This window comes from Dothidotthia symphoricarpi (assembly GCF_010015815.1).
Source record: "Dothidotthia symphoricarpi CBS 119687 unplaced genomic scaffold P153scaffold_21, whole genome shotgun sequence".
Lineage (NCBI taxonomy): Eukaryota > Fungi > Ascomycota > Dothideomycetes > Pleosporales > Dothidotthiaceae > Dothidotthia > Dothidotthia symphoricarpi.
The window spans coordinates 926,315-950,627 of NW_022985028.1; the positions used below are offsets into that span (position 1 = coordinate 926,315).

General features: G+C 51.2%; 10 protein-coding genes across 10 annotated transcripts; 3 read left to right on the plus strand and 7 right to left on the minus strand.

Annotated features, from left to right (window-relative positions):
* Nucleotides 1–39: 39 nt before the first annotated feature.
* Nucleotides 40–3,087, minus strand: P153DRAFT_426193 (uncharacterized protein). Its single transcript, XM_033672593.1, has 5 exons — nucleotides 2,137–3,087; nucleotides 2,081–2,094; nucleotides 912–1,787; nucleotides 422–853; nucleotides 40–353 (listed from the first exon to the last, which is right to left on the minus strand). The coding sequence occupies exons 1-5, from the start codon at nucleotides 2,892–2,894 to the stop codon at nucleotides 127–129; spliced, it is 2,307 nt and encodes a 768-aa protein (XP_033519617.1). The 5' UTR covers nucleotides 2,895–3,087; the 3' UTR covers nucleotides 40–126.
* A 440-nt stretch (nucleotides 3,088–3,527) lies between these two features.
* On the plus strand, nucleotides 3,528–5,974 carry P153DRAFT_349644 (uncharacterized protein; the record flags this gene model as incomplete). The annotated part of the gene is made up of 6 exons (XM_033666256.1): nucleotides 3,528–3,758; nucleotides 3,805–3,831; nucleotides 3,885–4,059; nucleotides 4,127–4,138; nucleotides 4,193–4,691; nucleotides 4,758–5,974. Exons 1-6 carry the CDS (start codon nucleotides 3,721–3,723, stop codon nucleotides 5,972–5,974), a joined length of 1,968 nt encoding a protein of 655 aa, XP_033519618.1. The 5' UTR covers nucleotides 3,528–3,720.
* Nucleotides 5,975–6,067: 93 nt separating this feature from the next.
* On the minus strand, nucleotides 6,068–8,306 carry P153DRAFT_349646 (HET-domain-containing protein). The gene is made up of 3 exons (XM_033666257.1): nucleotides 6,704–8,306; nucleotides 6,594–6,652; nucleotides 6,068–6,541 (listed from the first exon to the last, which is right to left on the minus strand). Exons 1-3 carry the CDS (start codon nucleotides 7,980–7,982, stop codon nucleotides 6,212–6,214), a joined length of 1,668 nt encoding a protein of 555 aa, XP_033519619.1. The 5' UTR covers nucleotides 7,983–8,306; the 3' UTR covers nucleotides 6,068–6,211.
* Nucleotides 8,307–8,527: 221 nt separating this feature from the next.
* On the plus strand, nucleotides 8,528–9,302 carry P153DRAFT_325808 (uncharacterized protein). Its single transcript, XM_033665277.1, has 2 exons — nucleotides 8,528–8,827; nucleotides 8,929–9,302. The coding sequence occupies exons 1-2, from the start codon at nucleotides 8,559–8,561 to the stop codon at nucleotides 9,059–9,061; spliced, it is 402 nt and encodes a 133-aa protein (XP_033519620.1). The 5' UTR covers nucleotides 8,528–8,558; the 3' UTR covers nucleotides 9,062–9,302.
* Nucleotides 9,303–9,336: 34 nt separating this feature from the next.
* On the minus strand, nucleotides 9,337–10,537 carry P153DRAFT_122988 (uncharacterized protein). The gene has a single exon (XM_033661991.1). It carries the CDS (start codon nucleotides 10,413–10,415, stop codon nucleotides 9,426–9,428), a length of 990 nt encoding a protein of 329 aa, XP_033519621.1. The 5' UTR covers nucleotides 10,416–10,537; the 3' UTR covers nucleotides 9,337–9,425.
* Nucleotides 10,538–11,736: 1,199 nt separating this feature from the next.
* On the minus strand, nucleotides 11,737–14,076 carry P153DRAFT_390082 (subtilisin-like protein; the record flags this gene model as incomplete). Its single annotated transcript, XM_033670895.1, has 5 exons — nucleotides 11,737–12,320; nucleotides 12,406–13,003; nucleotides 13,056–13,161; nucleotides 13,223–13,642; nucleotides 13,934–14,076. The coding sequence occupies 5 exons, from the start codon at nucleotides 14,074–14,076 to the stop codon at nucleotides 11,737–11,739; spliced, it is 1,851 nt and encodes a 616-aa protein (XP_033519622.1).
* Nucleotides 14,077–14,566: 490 nt separating this feature from the next.
* P153DRAFT_370537 (alpha/beta hydrolase-like protein) lies at nucleotides 14,567–15,766 on the minus strand. The gene is made up of 3 exons (XM_033669066.1): nucleotides 15,581–15,766; nucleotides 15,247–15,488; nucleotides 14,567–15,198 (listed from the first exon to the last, which is right to left on the minus strand). The coding sequence occupies exons 1-3, from the start codon at nucleotides 15,659–15,661 to the stop codon at nucleotides 14,583–14,585; spliced, it is 939 nt and encodes a 312-aa protein (XP_033519623.1). The 5' UTR covers nucleotides 15,662–15,766; the 3' UTR covers nucleotides 14,567–14,582.
* Nucleotides 15,767–16,887: 1,121 nt separating this feature from the next.
* On the minus strand, nucleotides 16,888–18,333 carry P153DRAFT_300914 (uncharacterized protein; the record flags this gene model as incomplete). Its single annotated transcript, XM_033664356.1, has 1 exon — nucleotides 16,888–18,333. The coding sequence occupies one exon, from the start codon at nucleotides 18,331–18,333 to the stop codon at nucleotides 16,888–16,890; it is 1,446 nt and encodes a 481-aa protein (XP_033519624.1).
* Nucleotides 18,334–18,911: 578 nt separating this feature from the next.
* P153DRAFT_360814 (tRNA pseudouridine synthase B) lies at nucleotides 18,912–20,040 on the plus strand (the record flags this gene model as incomplete). The annotated part of the gene is made up of 2 exons (XM_033666940.1): nucleotides 18,912–18,951; nucleotides 18,998–20,040. The coding sequence occupies 2 exons, from the start codon at nucleotides 18,912–18,914 to the stop codon at nucleotides 20,038–20,040; spliced, it is 1,083 nt and encodes a 360-aa protein (XP_033519625.1).
* Nucleotides 20,041–21,545: 1,505 nt separating this feature from the next.
* P153DRAFT_390086 (uncharacterized protein) lies at nucleotides 21,546–21,845 on the minus strand (the record flags this gene model as incomplete). The annotated part of the gene is made up of 1 exon (XM_033670896.1): nucleotides 21,546–21,845. One exon carries the CDS (start codon nucleotides 21,843–21,845, stop codon nucleotides 21,546–21,548), a length of 300 nt encoding a protein of 99 aa, XP_033519626.1.
* Between the last annotated feature and the right edge of the window lie 2,468 nt (nucleotides 21,846–24,313).

Sequence of the window (24,313 nt, forward strand, 5' to 3'; positions counted from 1 at the left end):
CAATCCATTCCAATCCAACCACGTCCAACACGACAACACACCGCACACCACATAGAAACGACAATCTCCCCCAAAAAACACCAGGTTTCACACACCACTCCCCCAACCAACCACCCACCCACCCAATCAGTCATCCTCAAGCACAATCCTCCTCCCCATACAATCCACAACCTTAGCATAAAACTTCGCCGCCTGGCCCCGCGGGAAACAAATCTCCTCGGTAAGATAATCCGGCAACAAATCCAGCAACTCGCGATCGCGCTGTTCATCCAGCAGCGGCTGGTAGACGAACTCGGTGTCCTCGTACGAAGACGAAGAGTCCTGCGGGGCGACGCTGAGGTGGAAGTGCAGTGCTATTACATATTAGCCGTTATTCGCGGTGGAAAGCTAGGTGGATAGGGAAGAGATAGGGGGGACGTACTCCCATTCCGCCCCGTCTGCAGACAATCGTATACATCTTCGTCGTCGTCGTTGCGCCGCATACCCAACACAACGAGATTCGTCAAATCGCTATAAAGATCGACTTTCTGCTTCGCGAGCTGAGCTTCCTTCGCCGCTTCGACGGTGCCCGGGAGCACGACGCCCGTGGAGCGCGGTTTCATGGCGCTGCCGGGCACGGCGGGCTTGGAGGAGGAGTCTGTGGGCTGGCGCGCGGCGGCGAGCTTGTGGGATAGGGCTTTCGACTCGCTGTGTGCTGTTGTGAGGGCGGAGGAGAGTTTTTTGTTGTCTGCGTCTAGGCGGGTGGTTTCTTTTGTGAGGGAGGCGATTTGTTGTTTCATTGCTGTGAGGTCTGCGGTGCGGGAGTGGAGGTCTGAGAGTTGGGATCGCAGGGCTTTTATCACTGTGTCTTGGTCTGTGGGGGGGTTGTTAGTTCGTTGTGTACTGGATCTGGGGGGTGGATGTTAGCATACCCTTCGCTGTCTGATCGGTCCGCTTCTTGAGCTGGTCGAAGTTGGATTCCCGCCCTGATGTGGCTGCGTCCCTCAACGCTTCGTACTTGACCGTCATAGCCTCCAGCTTTTTGTTCAGATCGCCGACTTTCCGCCGCAGAGCTGGGTCGCGTTCAGAGTCTGAGGCGCTTCCTGCTCGACGCGGACCTGTTGACGGCTGCCTTGGTCTGCTGGGCTGTGGTTGTGTGCGCCGTGCTGATGGTCGCGGCGGGGGAGGCATACTCTCTGGTATCTCGTCCATGTCATCCACCTCGATCGACTCGGACAGGTCCATTGGGTCGGGATCAGGCTCTGGCTGTGTCTCGGGGATAGTGAAAGTTTCCGGCTCCGGCTCATGCACTGGCGCGCGTTTCGTCGCTTTCGACTTAGTGACCGTCTTCGCCTTGGTCTCCTTCGCGGGTGCTTTGCGCGTCTTCTTCGCGGGCGCTGGCTCATCTGCGACTTCCTCCTCATCCTCAACCTCTTCCGGCGCCTTCTTCGTCTTCGCCGGCCGTCCCCTCTTGGCGGGCTTCGGCGCTTCCACAGGCGCGGCATCTTGGATCTCGTCAAACTCGTCCACTTCCTCCGTGTCGCTCGCGTTCCCGTTTGTGCGCGCCGCAACCGCCTTGCGACCGCTCTTAGCAGGCGCCTTCTTGCTGCTCTTCTTCACGCCCATGGTACTGCCGCCGCTCACTCGACGCGCCACTGGCCGACCCTTCGCCGCCGCTTTTGTCGCGGGCGCGGATGTTTTCGTTTGCGCGGGCGTTGTACGCGACTTGCGCCCGGCGGGCTTGGCCTGTGTTGTCGGTTCGAGGGCGCTGAGCTCGTCGTGCGTCATGTCGTCTTCCGAGGCCGAGTCTACCGTGAAGGAAATGTTCGCGAGCGCGTTGCGGGGCGGCATTGTGTGCGTGTGGGGGGGAATCTGGCCTTGTCGCTGGGTTGGTGGTGCGCTGCAGGAATGGAGTTGCGATGGAAGTGGGCTGGCTGTCACGGTAAACAAACATCCCTGCGGCTGGCGCGTGCTTGGACTTCGTTCTTGCCTTGAACACCAACCATGGTCAACGTCGATATCTTCAATCAAGCTCTTATACAAAGAAGCTCTGTATGACACTCAAGGATTTTGACATTCAGATTCACTACTCGACATCGACCATCACATACATTACTACAAAAGACAAACACCTACGCCGTCTTCGTATCCACCCACCTCTTCCCCATCCCCTGCTCCCACTCCTGCACAACCTCATTCCCAGGCCCCGCACTAATCATCTCCCTCCCTTCCTTCCACTTACCCACCACCTCCTCAATAAACTCCCCCACATCCAGACTCACCGGATTCTTCTCCTTCTTATTATCATCCGGATCCTCCTTATCGCGATGCAAATCCGTGCCCACCATCGGCGGCGCAATCTCCACAACCCTCACATTCGAATCCTTGAGCTGCTGCCGCAGATTCACGCTCCAGAAGTGCACCCACGCCTTCGTCCCGCAGTACACGGGCGTCATGACGGAGAACGGCACGAAGCCCAGACTGGACGATACGTTGACGATCAGCGCCGTGGACTTGGAGCGCAGGTGCGGCAGCATGTGTAGCGCGAGGTGCATGGGCCCGCGGATATTGATGTCGATTTCCTGGTCGGCTTTCTGCGTGAACTCGCTGATCTCGACTTTGTTGATGTCGAGCGGGCGCTGCACGCCGGCGTTGTTGATCAGGCAGTCGACGTCGGGGTGCTCGGCGATTAGCTTCTCTACGAACTTTGGGATCGAGCTCGTGTCGCCGGTGTCGAGGACGTAGTATGCTGCGGCGCCTAGTTCTTTTGCTGCGGTTTTCAAGTTCGACTCTGTGCGGCCTGCGATGATGACTTTTTTCCCGTCTTTGATCAGTTGCTGGGAGAGGGCTTTGCCGATTCCGCCGCCTCCGCCTGTGACGAGGGCGGTCTTGAAGTTGTAGATTTGCGTCGACATGGTGGGTTTACAGTTATGATGTTGATGTTGAAGAAGGGGGTTGTGATTTGTGCGGGTATGTTCTACTTAACAAACATACTTACAACCGAGACAGCTGCGAAAGATGACGTCTTGACGATCTGGATATCGTTGATGCTACACATGCGTCACCAGTGTCGCTCTATTCTCCGAGTGCTCTAAGAGGTGACTAAGTCCTACACCTTTTAGTACTCTTGGCATATTATTCAGTGAATAACGGTGATAGCTGGATCGTAACTTTGTAAATGGCACAGCCTGTCATAAGAGTATCGATACCTTCTAACGCCACGCATGGAACAGCTGTAGCCGATTGAGTTCACTGTGTAAATCCAGCGAATACCGGAACAGGAAGGCGCTTCAGGATGTTGGTTCGGAACATTGAAAGAAGCGAGAAGTACAACAATCTCGCCGATATGCGAAGGATGTCCGCACACGTTACTGTCGGATGACAAAGTCTGAATAACTGATTTGGCAGCTCGTTCCTTCAGACAGAATAGACGAATCATCGTCATCATCCTTACAAATCCCTGACAAACGCCTCCTCGGCAGGTCCCGAGCCACATCCGACTAGTATTGTGTGGGGTAGCTACTCGTTGTTGACAGCGCTCTACCGTCCCAAGACATTCCAACGTCATTGGCAGGCCCACCATTCCTAGAGCAAAGTCTTTCAGAAATAGCTCGTATATATCATGGAGTGTCCCGCTGCGTGTCCGAATTGCTCTTCGGTCTCTGCTTTGCCATTGATTTAGTGCGGGGTACCTCGTTTCAACATTTATATCTCCACATCTTCCACACTTGAACAGGAAAGATGACGGATACAGAGGTTTCGGAGTCGAAATGCGATGTGTATGTTTGCTGATGATGAGCTTGGAATTTGACTAACATTGTCCAGTCTCATTGTTGGAGCCGGGCCAGCTGGGTGAGCAGACGCAGAAGTGTGGAACCATCGTGATGTGTGCTGATTGAAGGAAGTCTGATGATGGCCGCATGGATGGCGAGATGTGGAATCAACGCTCGAATCGTCGATAAACGCGGTACCAAGATCTTCTCCGGACAGGCGGATGGACTGCAATGCCGCAGTCTGGAGATTTTCGATAGCTTTGGCTTTGCCGACCGCGCGTGGAAAGAAGCAAATCACATGATTGAGGTGCGTGGATTATGTCCTTCTCACGGAAGAGATTTGGAAGAAGGGTATAGCTAACAAACACGTGTAGATGTGCATGTGGGTATGTTGATCCCTTCCGACTATCCTTCTCACCCCCCATCCTAAACTCGCATAGAACCCCGACGAAAAAGGCGTAATCACCCGCTCAGACCGCCTCCCCGACACCCCCGTCGGCCTGTCCCGCTTCCAGCAGATTGTCCTGCACCAAGGCCGGATCGAGCGTTTCTTCCTCGATCACATCAAGAAGCACTCCAAGGACGGGATCCGCGTTGAGCGCGCCGTGCTGCCCGAGTCTCTCCACATCGACGAAGCCGCATGTGACGACCACTCACCAGACAACTACCCCATCACTGTGAAACTAAGACATTTGACGGAGGATGAAGCTATGCCTGCGCAGAGTAAGGGCTCGGGTGTGGGGGATGGTCTGTTCAGGAGTAATCTCGCCGAAGACGATACTGAGGAGTTGATTAGCAAGAGTAGGGAAAAGGAGGGGAGTACGGAGACGGTCAGAGCGAAGTATATGGTGGGGTGTGATGGCGCGCATAGCTGGACGAGGGGGCAGTTGGGGTTTCAGTTGGAGGGCGAACCGACGGATTATATCTGGGGTGTTCTTGGTGAGTCGTTCCCTCGTCTTATGGATATAAACTTTATACAAGCAAGCCCGATCTAACACCACACAGACGTAATCCCCATAACAGACTTCCCCGACATCCGTCACCGCTGCGCCATCCACTCCGCCACCAACGGCTCTCTCATGGTCATCCCGCGCGAAAACAAGCTCGTCCGCCTGTACATCCAGCTCAACGAGATCAAGCCCGACGCCTCGGGCCGCGCAGACCGCTCGCAAATAACACCCGCCGTCATCCTCGCCGCAGCCCAGAAAATCCTCGCGCCCTACACCCTCTCGTACAAAATCTGCCACTGGTGGACCGCCTACCAAATCGGACAGCGCGTAGGCACAAACTTCGACTTCAAGAACAGAGTCTTCCTCGCCGGCGACGCCGTGCACACGCACAGTCCCAAGGCGGGACAGGGCATGAACGTCAGCATGCAGGATAGCTACAACCTAGGCTGGAAGATCGGCCTTGTTGTCCGGGGTGTGGTGAAGCCAGAAGTGCTGAGCACGTACGGGGCTGAACGCCGCCAAATCGCCCTCGATCTCATCGCCTTCGACCACAAATTCTCACGGCTATTCTCAGGCCGTCCAGCAAAAGACGTCATGGACGAAGAAGGCGTAAGCATGGAGAAATTCAAACAAGCCTTCCTAGCAGGTAACCTCTTCGCCTCCGGATTATCCGTCGACTACGCACCCAGCCTCCTCATCGCAAAACCACAACCAGACACCGAAAACAACAACACGGCAAACAACCAACACCTCGCCCCCCACATCCCCCTGGGAATGCGCTTCCCCAACGCCCAAATCCTCAACCAATCCTCCGCGCGGCCCCTCCCCCTCCAATCCCTCCTAAAATCCGACTCCAGATTCCACATCGTCCTCTTCGCTGGAACCCCCACTGCACCCGCACAAGCCGAGCGCCTATCAACATTCTGCGCCCTCCTCACATCCAGCAAAACCCTAGCCCCCCATCTACACACACACATCCGCATCCTCACCGTACACGCCGCGCCGCGCGTAGATGTCGACCTTTTGCGCGATTTTCCCGACGTGCTGCATCCGTTTAGTGAGGAGACGGGGTGGGATTACGATGCGGTGTTTGTGGATGAGAGGAGTTTTCATGAGGGCGGGGGGACGGCGTATGAGGGGTTTGGTGTTGATAGGGAAAGGGGGTGTGTGGTTGTTGTTAGGCCGGATGGGTATGTGGCGTTTATTGGGGGGGTGGGGGAGGAGGGCGGGAGGGGCGTTGAGCGGTTCTTTGGGGGCGTGTTTGTCGCGTAGGGAGGGTGGGGAGAGGATGAGGTGTGGGAGTGTGGGAGTGTGATGCTTCTTAATCGGTACCCTTTGTCTTGTGATATGGATGTTGTCTGATAGGTGTGATTGTGATGCGTATTCTTGTTGTCTGTTGTGTCTAGATCCTTTGTCTCCGTGCTGTTCCCCTGACAGTGCTAAATCCCACCCCCTTCCATCCACCCAAACCCAACCCGCAACGCCAATAATCATATACATATCCTCATCCTAGCGTATTACAAACGTTTCCAGCGCCACCCCATGCTCATCAAGATACACCTCCTCCGTAAACCCCGCGCCGTCATTCTTAAAGTCCACGCCATAGACGTCGCAATTGCCACTGACAAGTGTCCAGTCTCCATTCAGACCCTGCCGAAGAATACACGGCGAGTTTGCGTCGCGGAGGAAACACACTGTGTCCCCGGTACAAGCGGCGTCTGGTGCTATGCATATCTGGTTGTTGTCTAGGAGAACGATACGGCACTGCTGGAGGGATTCGAAGAAGAGATGTGGTAGTGCGAAGATTTCGTCGGTTGCGATGTCGCTGGGTTGTATGTCCTAGTGGTGTAAGTATACGTTTTTCGATCTCGAGGGCTGAGGTGGAGCGCACCGTGACATATCCGCGATTTATGAATCGGTGGAGGGTGGGGCCAGATAGTTGGCTCATAGCTGGTCATGTAAGTCTGCCTGTTCCATGTACTGCTCAGCCAATGCATTTACCATCTATAATACTTTTCTCGAGATGAGTAGAGCGGGTCGCATCTTCTCGCATGTCTGCCTCGACGAACAACTTTCTCAGATTGCCCAGTTGGCAATACAACCCCTTCATCTGCGCTTTCGCATCTTCCACGCTGCTGAACCAGAATGCTTGACTTCTGCAGCTGATCTGCGCGTATCGTATACCCAGCAAGTGTAATTCAAGCCGACCATATCCTGCACGGACTGGAGCGTACCCAGGGGATGGTTTCATATTAGGAAAGACAGAAAAGAAACACCAATCGAGCGGAGTACACTGTGACCAATCCGGAATCCACGACGGCGTATTCAGCTCATGTGGGTGGCGAACGGCAGTGAGGAGCCGGAGTCCAATCACTGGGAGAAGGAACAATGCGGTTTCGGTAAAGATCTCCTCGACACTTTTGAAATAGTTGATTAGAGAGTCCATGTGTGATCGGTTCTGGTTGATCAAAGATCTGAGAGCAAAGACCTTGTCTCGGGGGTCTGTTGCTAGGCAATCTCTGCTCTCGTAGAGGAGGTTCCATAGGCAGTATTGCGCGGTGGAATGGGTGTTAGGGCTGCTTGTCATCAGACCGATAGCACAAGGGTACGGTTGGTCTGTGACCAGTGCGTATCGGTAGCCAAAAAGACAGCCTTCAAGTGCTTTGCCAGATGCGCTGCTAGAACCACACATGAAGGTAATGGAACCTTTCATGTTGTGGACCTCCTGTAGAACCCATACTCTTTTGAACCACGGTCGCTGGATCAAGATCTCTAGTTGCTCAATGATGATGTCGCTTGGCCATGTCCGACGGCCATGTTCAATCCAAGATGGATCGTTGTCTGCCTCTGCTAGTTCCTCAAACAGTTCACGGCTACCTGAGGTTTCTTCGCCGAGATGCACCACCACGCCCGAAGCACTCTGAAAGATCTGGTCCATGAGTCGGACTTGGTCAGCTCGTTCGTCAAGGTTGCTTTGGTCTATGCAAATGGCATCGAGCCACACCTGTCGATCATGGTCTTTTCGGCGAAGATGTCGAAGCGCATTATAACAGTTGGCTCCAATTTGCAACTCTCTTCTGCCACCGTGAAAGTAGATTGACTGTCGATAAGTGACATCTCCCCACGTGTAGGATAGTGCTTCATATTTGAGCTGAGCATCAGACAACCGTACTTCTTGGATAGTGCATGTAATGGGGGATTGATCGTCCAAACTTGGGTGCAAAGTAAGTAGCCGAATGGAGTCGGCGTGCTGCAAGGTGCGATATCGATAGGGTAACATGGCGAATGTTGTGGAGCAGACACAAAAGACATCAATGAGCGGCGACTCTGCATGACTTAGTAAGCCAGGCACTACATCGTGTGACTTAACTGAGTGTGCTGCGTGGATACGTTCAAGACAGGCACTTGTCGAAACTGGCTAGATATGCCAAACTTTCTCCAAGATAATACCCGTGGGGATGTGTGGTACATGTCTTAGTAGCGTGTAGAAGCAGGAAGTCAAGGGTGTGGGGCTGGTAGAGAAGAACATTCTCTGGTGACAATAGTTGGAAGAGCAGGCGTTTAACATGTGTGTTATGAGCTGTAACTAAACAGATCTTCCAACTATGCTCAGTATGAAAACCAGCGTCTCGATAATTCGAGTGCCATGTACGAAGACGATAAAGTGGGAGGCGCTGCACCATCCTAAAATAGGACCCCCATATCCACGCGTCAAAACTCCGCGCGAGCCAATCAGCGGCCCCAAGCTTCCGTCATCCCATCCGATCTCCACGCCCAACCTTCACTCCGCCCCATTCCTCCGTCCCTCCACCACTACCAACGCGACCACCCACACCCGCCGCGCTCCATACCTACAATGCGCGCCCTCCTCGCCGCAACGCTCGCCCTCCTCCCCACGCTCCTCGCCGCAACATCCACGGACCTCATCTCCGCCTCGCGCATAAAAGTGCAACTCTTCGCCGCGCCGGCCTTCCTGAGCGAAGTCTCCGTCGACGCATACAGCAACATCTGCCTGTCGCTGGACAACAACCTGATTGACGGGCGGGTGCAGAGTATCCTTGTGGGGGGCCATGATGTGGGGACAGTGTTGGGTCGGGATGATTACTGGGGGTGTGCGTTTTACGAGTAAGTCGCTCGACGTGGAAGGGGGTGGGGAGGAAGGGGGTGTGTGAGAGGGGGGTTTTGGAGGGGCAAAGAGTTGTGGGCACAGGCTGACGGTGAAATAGCAACTACGAGTGCAAGGGCGACACGCAGGATCAGTACCTCAGTCTGCCTGACGGAGTGAATAATCTCGGGAGCATTGGGTGGGGCACAAGGATACACAGTTTGAAGTGCAAGAACTCGGATCCGGCGGCGTAGCGTGAGGATAGATTGGTTGGGATGATGCATAGCGTCGCGAGGTGTATATAAACATGCGCAGGGGCATGCAGTGGGACGGCTTTTGACAACACATAGCAAGGCGTTTGGGTTGGTTTCGACATTTTCAAGGGATAGATACCCAGAGATCGCGGATAGGGCGTGTTCAGACGCGTCCGTTCAGGGCGTTCAAGTGCAAGGCAATGAAATACATAGTTGCGAGTGTGCATGCGTGAACATGATGCTTTCTCTCTTCCAAAATGAGGTGATCACATTCGAGACTATGCGTGTAGTGTCATTCTGTTCGTATCATGGGTATCTCCAACTCCAAAACTCGCGCAAACGCTATGCTACACCATTACCTCCCCTACAGATCAATCAGATCCGGCTCCCCAGACCCCACGCCCCTCAACAGGACAATCATATTCCCGTTCTTACAACTGTCTCCGATCTTCTCGCCAAACTTCAACAGTCGTCCCCCCTCGACGTGGAAAACACGCAGCTTCTCCTCCTCGCCTCCACCCCGGTTGTTCACATTTTGCACCTGCAGTGCTTTCGCCGCCACGTCCAGCACACGCCCCACAGTCCAATCCGCGTTGTAAAAGAACTTCCCCGTGGGAAACTTCGCCTTTGTCGTATCCGCCGACGCCTCGACATGCAGATACACGCGCTTCTCACTCGGTATACTGGCTTCGCCCTTCGCCGCGCGCTTCAGCGCATTGATTTCCGTCTGTGCCGCGACCGCCGCACTCTTGGAGCTGGACCCCATACCCATGAATCCCGACTTCTTGCCCGCGCGCCGCTTCTCGTCTTCCTTGCGCTTGTTCTCAGCCCAGATCTTCAGCTTGCCCAGCGCCGACTGCGCGCGGTCTTGTATCCCCTTGGGGCGCGCGCCGATGGGCTCGAGATTCTTGCAGTTGTGCTCTTCTTCCATGCGATGCTTGAGGCAGTAGTGTCTGTTGCAGCGGGTGCAGTGCACGCCTGTGACAAGGCTGGTATATATAAGCGTCTTGCATGTTGTTTCGGCGCATTGGCGGTCATGTGTTTGGAGCGTGGGTTTGGGCGCGAGGGGGGCTGAGCTGGCACGGGCGGTGCGTTCGCGGGCCCAGAGGCCTTCGTGGGCGCATTTGTGGGCGTGTTCGGAGCGGTGGTCGAGGCAGAAGGTGCTGGGTTTGTCAGCATGAAAGGGAAGAGGGAGGGACTTGACTATGACATACCCTTTGCAGCTCTGACACTTGAAGGGTAGGAAGTCCAAGACGTGGCAGTATTCGAGCTGGCAGTGCGCGCCGATGTTCTCTACGTCTCCGCGCGACATCTCCACGTACGAGGCTGGGTGAGATGGGTTTGGAGACGCCATGGTTGCGGGTTTGACGTGGCTTATATGCTGTCAGCTAGGACTACACTGCGAACTGAACAGGCTTGACAAAGCCCAGGAAGCGTCGAGAAGGCGGCGAGCTTAGGCTACCAAGAGCTTACCACGTCGATTTCGGAAGGGGCGTTCCGAAGTGGAAGGCGTGGCTTATTAATCGTAAGCTAGTGTTCTCACACCTCACTACGACGTCTCTCCTCCTCTGTTGCCACTTATATGCCTTCCTGGTCGCAGGTAGTACATGCTCTCCGTGCACTACATCATCATCTACTGACGCAGGAAACTCAACGTCTCACTTGCAAATCATATCCTATTCTCGATCACTAAACTTTACGATGAAAAGACATCAGGGTCTCATTGTATCCGACATCATATTCTTATAGGATTTCTATCCACTGCATATACAACCAGGATACTGCATCATAGAGGTATCTTAGATATGATTCACTCATCGTTCAAAAGAAGATCAGAGTTCTCTGTCGTGTTCAGCCGTCTTTCTTTTCCCTACTCATCATCAACGTCCTGGAGGTAACATACCGGAAACTGATCGCGAAACTCATATCGATGAAAGATTATGAGAGTCATAGGTAGGAGAGCACCAATTCGTTATAGCAAACCCTCAAATTTCGAGCCTCCTTGTCCTTGTCCCGGCAATTATGCGCACCAAATCTGTAATCATAACGAAGTAGTATCATCTACTTCATTGAATAGAAACCTATAGCACACATCATTAGAGTCCTCGAATTCTTTGTGCTAGGATGTCAGAAATCTCACACCAAGTAGACTCCACTCGATTCAACCGAGATACGTAAACCCACATCTAGACTACAGGCATACCTATTGTACCGTCTACAAACAGTCTGTCTTGGTTACTTGAAATCGCCTGAACTTACCTGTATTCGAGTTCACTATATAAGACGGAGCGCTTGTCGTGTTCACTCAGTTCTCAGTGACCACCCATCAGTATCATCAACATATTCATAGTCCATTCTCTGGGCTTCCGATCATACACAATAAGAATGAAACATAAGATTTGTTCATACGCGGTGACTGCCGGCTTCTCTACCAGTAGAAGATAATCATACGCCTTGTTACTCTTCTGAAAAATGCAAACCGAACGCCTCCGGAACCACAAACAGCGATGAGTAAAGACTGATGATTTGGAGAACCTCTGTCCTCGCTACCAGTGAAGAAAATAACTACAAATATTGAGAAATTGGAAAAGATTGGATGATACAAGGCAAAGAATATTCTTGTGAGCTCATGCACACTGGAACTCACAGATCAACGTACGCCGCTAAAATAAACGTTAGTGTTGAATACCAAGAGCAGATAGCACGGGTATATCACTTACGGGCTTGTCATTGACTTGTGCCCATGAGCCGTCCGCACAAGCGTTCTTATCAGCCGAGTTCCAGGTCTGATCGCCGAATTTGAAATCCAGAACGTCACGGTCGCCGACGTGCACAGTAACTCCATTCTTGAGAGGATCACACCCAATACTGAAATCCTCAGAGGTTGGATGGATCTGGTACTGGGTGCTGCAACCGTTGATGCGTGCGCCAGCCGCATTGTAGATATCACCTTCCCAACCATACGTTTGCGAAACAGGCGAATAAAGCTCCTGGGTCAGGATGACGCTCACGACACAGGTGCCTGGTTTGTAGGGTAGTGGGCTGCTCCCTTCCGACTGGGCGTCTTTGTGATCTTCTATTGTGGCGCCGTTCCAAATAATTCGTAATTTGGTCTCGGTGTTGCGTATAACACTGCTTGCATCCGACTGAACAAACGACATGATTGCTTGAACGCGCTCAATGCCCTTTTTGCTGTCATCCCACGGGATAGTATCGTAGGCCATGTACGTTGCGATCAGGCCTGCTACTGCTGGAGACGCTGAGTAATCTTGTTAGAATCCTGCATCTAAAAAAAAGAAGAGATGTAGTTATGACAGGTAGACATCAGCGGAAAGGAAACTTACCAAACGATGTTCCTGAACCTACCACCGATTTCCCATCTTTGTCCGACAATTCTACGCCTTGACCCGGAGCATAGATCGCAAGTTTGGAACCACCTTGCGAGGATCCACCACGTACACCATTGTTGTCGGATCCTCCAACATTGATAATTGGAAATTTTGGCCCAAACAGCAATGGTGGTAGTTTATCAATGTCATCCGATCTCTTACGTTCATTTCCAGCTGCTGCCACTACGGGGACCCCCAAACCGAGCAGTCTCTTGAATACGATTGTAAACGCTTCTTCATACGCTGGATCGTTGTTCTTCACAGTCCAGGGAGTTACCACGACGCACTTCTTGACCCGATCTGGGTTATTGACAATGTCTTCATAGACGAGCTCGACCGCTTCTAGTCTGTCAACGACTGTCGGTATGGCTTTTACTGCAATGAGTGTGGCTCCTTTGGCAACCCCAAATCGTTGACCTAGAGCGACTGAAGCCACTTTAGTCCCATGAGAGTTGGCATGTGAGTCTGAATCTTCTGGATCTTTACGAAACTTGGAATCTTCGGTCTGTAGCGAAAAAGCTTTGCCTTTGGGAAACTCCCGCTCACCCGCCTCCTACAATAATTTGATCAGTGGTCATTGCGTAAACTGGACATCGAAGACTTACATATTCAACATTGTATGCAACTCCTGTGTCGATAACGTAGATGTAGACACCTTCTCCTGCTTTCGCCTGATAAACGAAATCGTTGTAGTCTTTCTGCTGTGTATCTCTAAAAGTGGAGTGAATTGTTAGAGGCTAATAACGATTGCACAAAAGCCTGGGGTACTCACTTTGGTTGACTGATGAATGCAAGATTTTTTGGTGCAGGATCTTGCTTCTTCCAGTCCGATGTTGATCGTTTGGCCTGTATTGCATCTGCGAACCAACCCGTAGAAACAGACTCGTTTATCGATGGGATTACGAAATCTTCGTCTACATCAGGTTCCACCAGGACACGCTCTATGCCTGGATACTCTTGAACTTTCTTGAGAGCGGCATCGTCCAACGTCAAGCTGCCCCAAAGCAGACGTTTACCAGGTCGAGGTTTACAGAAGTTAATGCGCTCGCTCTTATCCACAACGGTATTGTTCAGGAACCTATTGGTTTCCATAATTTCGTCGAGGTTGTCGGAGTTTTTCGCCCATGCCATGTATGTAATGCCTCCGTCTCGAGGTTTCATTTGAGTTTCCGATTGAGGGAGAGATGTGCTTCTGGTAAAGGAGTCAGAAAGCAGGTTGGCAGAAGTTACTTCTGAGAAGAGTAACGCAAGAAAAGGGAGGAAGTAACGCATGATAAAGATAGGAGAAGTTGGTACGATTGTGGAAAAGTAGACTGTAAGGAAGATGAAAAGCTACTACATGTTATCTCTGAGGGCTATCAGGCAATTATACATCTCCTTCTCCGAGAGGAATTCAAAGAAAACTGTTGTATGTATGCGATGGCATGCCCTCGCGCTTGGAGGATGAATCTGATAGGAGAGCTCAAATTGGCATGGAACGTACTCTTGCGGCGCTGCTTCTTCGCTCGAGGCTGACTTCGATGCCGCCACCTCCATGGAGGTAGTGTTCGGTGCAGCCGCCTCTGTGGGGGTAGACTTTGGCGCCTCTTCTGTGTTCGAGGCACTCTTCTTTGCCGCCGCCTCCATGATTGAGGTAATGTCGATGCAAGTAATTCAAGCTGCTGTAAAAAAGGTTAGCTTCCTATGTGATGGTGCACTGTTCACGCCAGGAAGTACCTATGGGTTTTATCTTGATCTCTAGTACCGAGCTTTGCTTGAGTTGGCAGAAAGGTTTGTACAGCCCGTAACCCAATCTTCGTAGATATTTCAAAGTCGCGCAGAAGGTGGGAGGCTTATGCAAGGTCGACCTAGCTCTGATGGCTCAAGGCGTCAAAACTTATCTTTGCCCAGACACACTACGTCCTGCTATAAACGCGATGTACAGTTGAGATGATTTCTGTGAAACATGTTCAGTCACAGATATCCGCGCCGTGAACGGCGTATGACGTGTGGCGCGGCGGGGTAACGCAGATGTCTTGAACTGCCAACGAAAATAGAGCTCGGCGCGTAAAGCTGCTGCGCCGCATAGGCAATTTGCACTAACGATAACCTCACAGGAAAGGGCTTCTGGCAATATGCCGAAGTTGGAGACTCTAACGCGTGTAGGTTGTTCCTCTATGGTTCTCCAGGAACTCAATGACCAGCTCGTTGAACATGTCGGGTTTCTCCCAGTAACACCAATGCCCACCCCATTCCACGTCCACACCCTTCGCAAGACCGTCTTTGCGTTCACCATTTACCAGCTCGACGACCTTGAGCGGGCCGGCAGCGGGAAAACACCCACTCCGAGAGCTCGCAACAACAAGGACCTTAGTTTTACTTGGACTCTCCGGTCCAAAGTTCTGCGCAATAGAGTACCGCCAGTCATTTGCCGTGTGGTCGGCCATCAACTTGCCGTACCACCACCCGTCTCCCTTCATCGCCTCGCCCAAGAAGAACGCCTCCGTATCTTGCCACTCTTTCGACCCTTCTACAGGGTCAGCATGTCTCGGATGAGACCGATAGCCCAAGCATGCGGCAATTGTGCCACGATGAGCAGTCTCCGGATCATTCTCGAGTGTGTGCTGCATCTGCGCCAATGCTTCTGGTGAATTGCAGCCGCGGTTCCCATACTCAGGACCCCAGTCAGACAGATAGTTTTGGAGAGGGGCCTGGTCAACAAATACGACATGGCTGAAGACGCTGGTGCCGAAAAGTTCGCTATAGCTCCTGTGATTCTGTTAGATTGGTCGACTCGTTGTCAATAGACCGACGCACCAAAGAATAGCTGCCCCTAAGCTCGTGCCAATCGCTGCTATCTTGCCTCGGCCAGATTTGATGAATTGTAAGTGATCGAGCAGGTTCTCCAAGTCTAAGGCTAATCGTGCAACGTGATATCCAGATTTGGGCTTGTCCGAACTACCATGTCCGCGCAGATCTGGGACGACGAGGTAGTAGTTCTTGGACAGTGCATCCACGTTACGTTTGAAGACCTCACCAGAGCCTGTGAAGCCGTGCAACTAATGGCAAGGGTCGATTACTATGTGTACTTGAATGAAAGTGAAGCGGGGCTCCGGGACGATGAGATGGGTGATCAGATGCGAGCACTCACCAGGATCAAGGGGAAGTTGTCCCTCGAGCCGTGTGTTTCGTAATGCAAGTTCACACCATCGTTAGCGATGAATGAAGGCATAGTGATGGCTGGTCTTGACGAAGCATTCGGTTGGATCTGTGTATTGACGGGGACCTGCAGGGTCCTGACGAATTCTGCGCTAGCCCATCAAACCCTACCGTAGCTAGAGCCATTTGAGCAATAGTGCCAGAAGTATGTTTGTTGTAAGGCTGAGGCGGTTTACTTCAAATCGGTAAACGTTCTCGAGTTGTACATAATAAATGCGTGAAGTAAGGCAAGTTTTGACGACTCGGCAAGAATCACGCAATCAGGATCTGCAATCAAATCAAGTTCATCCATGCTTGAAGTGACCGTGTGCATACGGATTGCTCCGTGTACATGTACCATCACAAGAACCTGCGGAATGTTAACCCAGAAGGGAAGGTTCTTTGGTTTCGAACTAGACCAAGTAACTAGGTGGTCATAAAACCATGGATACCACCCAGGTATTATTGTTGAGAACATACCCGAATCCATGTCTTATCCCCTTCGTCTAGCTAAAGTGTAATTTCACCGGCAGACTTGCCCACATCCCGGAGAACGACAAGGAGTTCCACCTCCGCTCCAGACTTGCGGGAGTAATAAGATCCCAGTGTAGATCCGAGCGTCGGAGCTTTTGAAACAGGCAACACATCAACCTCGGCATGTTTTCCCCCTACCCTTGTCTCGAAGCTGGCATACCGCATCAACAAATGCACCCGCTACGATGGGATCGAATCAATCCCCCAGGAAGAGGACGAACGTCAATTCTGGTCTTGCGCTTGTAGAGTGGAGAACTTTCGAACCTTGTATTGTGGATTACTTCTGCAAGCATACAACTAGGATTGCTGAGTTGATCTTTAAATGCATGCCATATATCTATGCTATTATCTCAACCAAACAGGTTTGGGAACCTTGAAGCATGAATAGGTATTTGTTTTCGAAACAGAGGTTGTGAGGAGCTATTGCTAATTTGTGATAGTGAAAGTCAGTATATATCAACGATAACGGCGTGTGATTATACTTGTCTATACTTACATGCTGCCTAATTAGGCAGGAGTTCTTACCAGTAGCTCAGTATGACACTTACATGTCCGAAGGACGTTTTGGGGGCCGATTTGAGAGATATAGCGTTGCAGATATATCCAAAATATTAATACCAAAACTGATAAGAATGAATGTCTATTGTAGGAAAAGAGTAGCATACACTGTCGTGGGATATTCCATGCAAAAGCCAAAAACTTACAAATTAGTCAAACCGAAGGAAATCAGAAAGTGTGTGACTTGCCATCCCCTGTCATGCCAGCGCGAAATGCCTTCAACCAATCCGGATTATCGGCATTTGTCTGATTCCACTCATCATCTCCATCATGATACAGAACTCTGCGGGATTCACGTTGAAACATTTCGTCCGTGGGCGTTATACCCAAAAGCGCCTGCTGCCGGGCATATTGACCAAGATACAGGGCCAGAACGTCCGCAAACTCAACAGTATCAAGTTCTTGCTGGGTGGGTGAAGTCTGAATCGTAATCGGCTGGTAATCTTGAGTTGAAGAAACATGATAGTTCTGATTGGCCTGGGTCATGGCTTGTGTCGCAGACGTCGTAGTCAAAAGTTCCATCCGTGCTAGAATCTGCTTGGTCTGGTCTAGGGAATCGTGATTGGTGGCCGAAAATGGAACAATCGTTGTTGACTGGGAGGCAATCAGGTAAGGAGGGAATGACTTTGTGACACGAGCTGTCACAGCAGCGTCAAAGCCATGATCGCCGTGCCAGTCCGACATGGTTTTTCCTTCGCGAAAGTGAGCCGCCAAATGATCTGTTCGCTCATCCCAACTGTTCAGAGCCACGTTGCAGAATCCACATCGAGAGACAACAGGCATAGATTCAATCTTCCAGTCGTCGATCAGTGGAAGCGTTTCAAGTCCATGTACTAGTCGTAGGTGTTGTACCAGATGATCCTTGCGGCGGAACACACGAGGCGTGGAACGCTCATCCTGGCAAGCGAAGTGGTTGTGCTGCTGTAGATGTTCAGGGTTCGGATCGAGAGCGCTGCAATATGCGCAATGAACTCTTCCAGTGTGTACGAGAAGAACAGACCCCCCGTGTGGCGTGCATTGCCACTCCTCCATGTTTAAGTGAAGCGATTTCTCGTGTCTTGCCCAATCGTATTTGTGCTTGAACGTATCACAACAAAATGTACACTTAAAGATACGATCAGGACCTTCCTTCGCCCTAGCCTTTCCTTTGGCCTGTGCTCGAAGTCTAGGAGTACGACTACGGCGGTTCGTTTGCGAGCCATTGGAGCGACTGGAGTTGATTGAGTGCAAAGATGACCCACTTGCTCCACTGTCCAGACTTGTAGTAGAAGAAGGGCCGCGATGATTTTGGAATGCATTGAAGCTTTGAGTACGACTCATGTCCAACGGTTCCCTTGAGGAGTGATTATCCAAAGCATTGTAGATAGCTGTTAATGATGCTGCTTCATCCTCTGGTGGCGAATTCTGCCATCGCTGCATGGCGAGGGGTTGCCCTCTTCCTCGAAATATGTTTCCCGTGGCACTCGGCAGCAAATTTGAATCAGACCCGTTTTTTCGCAGTATGTACCTACTGCGACGGCGTGGCAGAGAATGCTGCCGCAGCATTTCAGGCGGGCGCTCATTGCGCAGCGCTTCTGTCCAGGGCGAGAAAGTTGGAGTCGAATCGGTGTGCATTACCGTGGTTTCAGTTTCTGCAGATATGATAGGATTGATAGGTGCTTCCCATGGAAATGAAGTTGTTATGCTGTCGAAAGTAGGCCCCACGGACTCTGGGGACGTGATGACGTTGTGGGTATCGTCGACTGCGTAGAAGTCGGTCATCCACGAAAGGTCTACTCCATCCTCTACCCAGGTCGGGAGATCGGATGTCTGATGCGACTCCATTCTCGAAGAATTCTGGTTCGTGACACAGAACGTGTTGATGACTCTGTGAAGAACGTGCCCGAGATTCGGAGTGCTTATCGGGCCGGTCTAGTTAGTCAAGAGTCCGTCCAGGCGGAAAAGAACGACGCCTTCTCACTGGACACAGAACAGTGGTGTCCCTTCAAGCCACAATCACGAACCAAACACTTGCGCTCGTCGACACAGGACTAACCCTTGACAACGGCGTTCGGAGGGCGTAGGGCGCAGATGAACATACTTCACACTATCCTCGATTAGGGCAAGCGTTACGCCTTGCACACTACGGTACGCGAATCGATCACAGCAACATCATTTTCATCATAACTTTTCTGCTTTTCTCATGCTTGACAATGGAGTCATACAAAGGAATAGTCCTGGAAGGTGTTTTTGGTAAGTTGCATCGTGATGTCCGTAGTCGAAGCTTATTGTCGTCTAGCTGTCGCTAAGCCGGCTCACACTTCTTCAGCAGAGGTGCTCGAGAAACTGCAGACAGCCTTCGCATCATCAAAACTTCTTGCACCTCTTCTACATTCACAACCTAAAAGACCCAGTAAAAGTGATGATCAGCTCTTTAGGATGGGCCATGGAGGAACCTTGGATCCGTTGGCAGCAGGTGTTCTGATCGTAGGTGTTGGGAGGGGAACGAAACATCTTCAACAGTACCTGGCTTGCAACAAGACTTACGAAACCATCATCTCATTTGGTGCAAGTACTGATACGTATGATTGTACTGGTGTCATCGTAGAGCAAGCCCATCCCACACATGTCACAAAGGCTCTCGTGGAAGACAAACTTGCGCTGTTCCGGGGAGTCATTACGCAAGCTCCACCCATCTATTCTGCGTTGAAAATCGATGGAAAAAAGGCCTGTGAGTATGCGCGCGAAGGCAAAGAGCTACCGCGACAGCTCGCGAGCAGAGAAATGCGCGTCGATGAGTGCACGCTGCTCGAATGGCATGACCCTACCCAACATAACTTTCTTTGGCCTGGCCGTGAAGGAGCTGCTCCAGTCCCTGCAGTGAAGATAAGACTTACAGTAAGCTCTGGCTTCTACGTACGTAGCTTTGCACATGACCTTGGGCTTGCTTGTGGAACCCATTCGCATATGACTTCGTTGCTTCGGACACGACAGGCAACCTTCACGTTGAACGATCCACCAGAATGTCCGGATTTGGTGCCTGCACTGACGTATGAGGAGTTGAACGCTGGTCAACATATCTGGGAGGCCAAACTTCAGCCGCAGCTCGACAGATGGATTAAAGCAAACCTACCCGTCGAGGGTCACATCAATGGCAGAAGCATGGACACTAGGCGTGCCCTCGCCGAAGAGAAGGTCAACAGGCCCAAACAACGATTTCGAGGCGAGTGGGTTGCGGATACGAAACAAGAGCGGATCAAGCAGCAAGGCGGCAAGTTCAAGGGTAAATGGAGTCGAAAGCCAGCTACAAACAACACACATGTCGATGCGACACCGTACTAGCCATTGTGGGCACTTCAAACAAAGCATACTATCTACAAAGTATACCGTTACATCTTCTAGCCACCTGCTACTTCATATCGTTTCACCAGGTTGCGACTGTACGTGGAGAACGCGACCTACTGCGCCTTAGTAGATAACATATCGCCTGCTATCCTATGGATCCGTGGTCTCGGTTCTTTGCGGTACAGCGGTAGATCGTCGCTGCAATAGTACTGAGTTCCTATCAAAAGCCCAGGGATCGCACTCATCACCCACGTCGCAACCACGATCTTTGTGCTACCCGCTTATCTACGATTTAGCTGGGACCGATGATTAAGACAGGTATGTAGTACATATGGACAACGATCACAACGTGTCTATACTTGCTCGTCTTGTTTGAAAGCCACGTAAAGGTGAACACTACGACAAGTGCCAGGAAGCCACCGACAGCGGGAAGGCCATTGATTCAGTCACGATAAGGCTAGCATACAGGTGGTAGAGGATGATCGTGCCTTAAAGACGACGGATGTCGATACAACATACGCTTAGTTTTGATACTGTGTGGCAGTCGATATGGCACTGGGAAGGTAGTTTGGGACCTGACCGACAAGTAATTCTTAATCGACGCATCACGAGCGAAGCCAATGAGGCATTGAGCGAAGGAGAATACTGAAGAGCACGTTTGCAAGATCATCGCAGGAACCAACTTTTACAACATGGACGGCAGGTCGATTGGAAAGCCAATGCTGATGTTGAAGATGAGGTGTGGGTACGCTCTTCATGACCACTCCCCGCTTCACTATCACTTCCTAACTCAACCACCGGCCCTTGATCTTTAATCCGTCCGTGTACCTTCAACCTCGGAAAAACCTCGCATCAGTACCTCATCATACTACCATAACCAAGTCTTACGACCTTGGATTGCGTCTGCACCTGATCCATGCATCCATGATCTTCGTCATGATCCTCGTCATCGTCGAAGTACCGGAATATATCGCGTCCTTCGCGCTACGGACCAGGATTGATGTGTTCCGGCGCATATTGTGGGAACTAAAAACTTGATAACATTATGTGGGCTAGAGTGTGGTGAGGGTCCCCACTTCTTGTGGGGTGATAGTGTGCGGTCGTCTCCAATTGTATCTGCACGTGATATCTAGGGAGTATAGTAGTGGTGTGTTGTGGATACGGGAGAGACGGTTCGAGCCGTGAGGAAGTGCGACGGGGATGGCTTTGGCCGAGGGTTGTACTGTTGGGCAGGGTTGAGGGTGTGGGGGCGGAGGAGTGGATGTGGTGCGGAGTCTGGTGGGCCTTGGACGATCCCCTCCTCGACGCTGTCGCTGACGCGTTCGGACGGATCTGCGACGACCTAATCCTTCTTTTGAAACTTTGTCGAGTTGTCTAGATCCTGCCACACGTATCTGGGTATTCCTTCATTCTCACGTCCCTCTTGGGCAGCAATCCCGACACATTGCGCCTCGGCCATGTGGCCGACATGCCATCCCCATGTACTACGCCATCCTTCTCTATCACCCATGCGCCAGCACAGTCACAGCATCCTTCAGCGCATACACGAGATGTTGCTTATGGCGTGTTGACCCATCACACTGATACAAAGCGGCGTTACGCCCGGCGGGGACTTGTACATGAGAATATTGCAGCGCAGGGCATGCTCTCTCTAGCTCAACCAGAAGATCGAGCCGCGTAGGCACGACGATCAGGCCAAGTGACGGATAATTGGGGTTTGAGTAGCACAACGGGCAGGGCGGGCCGCCGTTGTCGGGGCTATCGATCGAGTCGAGACTGACGTTGCAACGGTTGCGAAGCATAGCGAACGGTCGCGCCGGTCAGGATTGGCGACACGTGTGTGCACTACAAACGCATATACTGGACATATTTTTGGTGGGCGAGATGGGCGATTTGGGTGGGGCTGCTGTTGTAGTGGAGTCTTGTTGTTGTTCATGACTCTGATGCTGCCTGATGTCTGAGGCGAGAAACAGGGGTATCCCTTCCAACAGCCCTACCGCAGCTTGGAGTTTCCCCTGACTCACGAAAGAAAGCTTAACGACATGACCTAGAACTGTAAATAAACCCAGATCAAAGGCTATGATTGAATTTAAGTTAGGTATATGAGATTATCTTCCACGTGTGTTTGCATAACTGTACTCCAATCTTACTGTAGACAGATCTTTCCTCTTCCAGCTCTGTCCCCTGACACGAGATAAGCGCGGGCCCATCCGTCATTGTACCTATGGACGCAACGTTCATCACAACCCGCAACCGTGTTTCGTAATCATCTTTCGCAAAGCATAAGGAACCGAGCCACTATACAGGATAACGACAAGGTCGGATACTTTCGTGCATGTCAGGCACAACCCGACGAGATCCCCTGCAATGCCATAGAAGGAAATGATCGTCCTGGATGAAGAGTGGTCACGTCTCCCTAAGAATCCTTGTCATTGCTGTGTGAGAGCGTTTTCAACGATATACCATTCGCCTTCGTTCAATTTCAACCTAGTGGTGACTGAAATGTACCAGGATATGCGTTGCCCTGATCCGTCAAAACTAGTGATTACCGTAAGCATGTCGCAGATCTTGTCAGACTGATATATCCGCTACGAGTCCGAGACTACTGCCTCGGAACGTGAATTGCGAACCAATCTCGTTGGACGTCATCAGCACTTCATTGATGGGTGGAACCAGAAGCTCTAGGCGACGCGGAATTTCCCAACCCGTTACTATTTCATTTGCTCTTGTCAGAGATCCTGAGGGGCCATGTCGGGTGCCTCATGGCGAGGTATAGTGGTTCTATCACGTATGCAATGCATGTTCTGCTAGGTACATCCCCTTGTTGCATGGATCATGCAGAGGGTACCAAGTGACTTGCATTGGAGGGTTCGTCATCGCGTAGAGCTCTCATACATGACTGAAAGACTGGGTGTTGTTTGGAACCGAGGTCCCATTCTACTTGCGAGTCTGCCCCGAGCGAGTTTCACCCTTGTAGAGGTGATATGGTAGTCACACTACGATTAACTAATTGCTCCCCCGAGTCTATAAAGCGACGAGCCAGTAATAAGGGACCGGCAGTTGTATTGAAAGTACTTCGACAAGTACCCTGTATGATCACGATCAAATCCCGCCTTCATCACAGCCGCTTTCATCAAGAGCTGCCTTATCAAAGCCAAGACGACTATAGTTCTAAGGACAGCAGTCGCTAACGGCGACTAAGGAAGCGATTAGTCTCGGTACATCTATAGGTCTCATAGGAAAGCGGAAAAAGGCAGACCAGTGATACGACAAGCTTGAGGAGTATCCACGTTGATCGGAGACAGTTCTCGATATACTTGCTGATAGTGAGAGAGTCTCATCAATGGTCAGATGGCGTAATACATCCAATTGGAACAGAGTCGCAGACTAGTAAGTGTCGGAAAACGACTCGGCGGTCACTGTTGATCAGAAAGTAAATGTTCTCCGGCAGGTGGACAAATAGCGATCTCGAACATGGTCAAGCATCTTCCATGTACTGAAGCTGATGCGCCGATGTGTCAAAGTCACTCATGGCATACTAGGATAGCAATAGTAACAAGGGATTGGAACAGGAAAGTCGAACGTAATCTGACAGGATGATGCAATATAACCCGAAGTTTGACGACTACCCAAATCCAGACATCACAGAAGGTAAAGCTGTCAATCGATCAACGGTCACGATTTCTGTCTAACCGTAACGTCGCACGTGGTGAAACGTTCGTGTGAGGCCTAAATCGGAACAAAACCTTGTCGATCAGTTGAGTAATGGCATCTACCGTTGAGTGATATCGCGAAGTTGGAAGATGTAAGATGCATGTCGGGCAACTGCGCCGAAATACAGAGCACAGAACATGACCTTGAGATCCTTGTCCACGGTAGCGTGTGATGCTTCTGCAGAAAGTAAGTGCTCCGTCGTCCAAATAGAGAAACTTGGAGCTTCATCGAGACAGACTGACATAGGCTTATCTATTACAATGCTCGGTTTCTTTGCATGCGTTACTGCTTCCCAAATTTGCCGGGGAAAATTGGGCTGTCGATGGTGTTTGTTGAGGTCATTTCGAACCTTATCATGCACAATACCTGTTTAGGCAGATCGACTTTGAGCACGGACTTCCAGGTTTGTCCCAAAGGACACATTTTAGTGTATTGCTTACACACAAAGACATTTGATTTATCGTAATAGTTTTGAATGTTCATTCGCTGGGTTAAGTGCGATAAAAGAAACAAGGCTTTTACAAAATCCCATGTCTAATGACGAAGCTTTTCATGT

Excerpts from the sequence above, each read along its gene's own strand:
- P153DRAFT_426193 (XM_033672593.1), bottom strand. The coding sequence starts at position 2,894 with ATGTCGACGCAAATCTACAACTTCAAGACCGCCCTCGTCACAGGCGGA. Across the intron at positions 854-911 it reads GACCGATCAGACAGCGAAGG|ACCAAGACACAGTGATAAAA; the intron begins GTATGCTAACAT and ends ACCCCCCCACAG. Across the intron at positions 354-421 it reads GCAGACGGGGCGGAATGGGA|CACTGCACTTCCACCTCAGC; the intron begins GTACGTCCCCCC and ends AATATGTAATAG.
- P153DRAFT_349646 (XM_033666257.1), bottom strand. The coding sequence starts at position 7,982 with ATGTTACCCTATCGATATCGCACCTTGCAGCACGCCGACTCCATTCGG. Across the intron at positions 6,653-6,703 it reads CGAGAAAAGTATTATAGATG|CTATGAGCCAACTATCTGGC; the intron begins GTAAATGCATTG and ends TTACATGACCAG. Across the intron at positions 6,542-6,593 it reads TAAATCGCGGATATGTCACG|GACATACAACCCAGCGACAT; the intron begins GTGCGCTCCACC and ends TTACACCACTAG.
- P153DRAFT_325808 (XM_033665277.1), top strand. The coding sequence starts at position 8,559 with ATGCGCGCCCTCCTCGCCGCAACGCTCGCCCTCCTCCCCACGCTCCTC. Across the intron at positions 8,828-8,928 it reads TGGGGGTGTGCGTTTTACGA|CAACTACGAGTGCAAGGGCG; the intron begins GTAAGTCGCTCG and ends ACGGTGAAATAG.
- P153DRAFT_122988 (XM_033661991.1), bottom strand. The coding sequence starts at position 10,415 with ATGGCGTCTCCAAACCCATCTCACCCAGCCTCGTACGTGGAGATGTCG.
- P153DRAFT_370537 (XM_033669066.1), bottom strand. The coding sequence starts at position 15,661 with ATGCCTTCATTCATCGCTAACGATGGTGTGAACTTGCATTACGAAACA. Across the intron at positions 15,489-15,580 it reads ACAACTTCCCCTTGATCCTG|TTGCACGGCTTCACAGGCTC; the intron begins GTGAGTGCTCGC and ends CCTTGCCATTAG. Across the intron at positions 15,199-15,246 it reads TTAGGGGCAGCTATTCTTTG|GAGCTATAGCGAACTTTTCG; the intron begins GTGCGTCGGTCT and ends ACAGAATCACAG.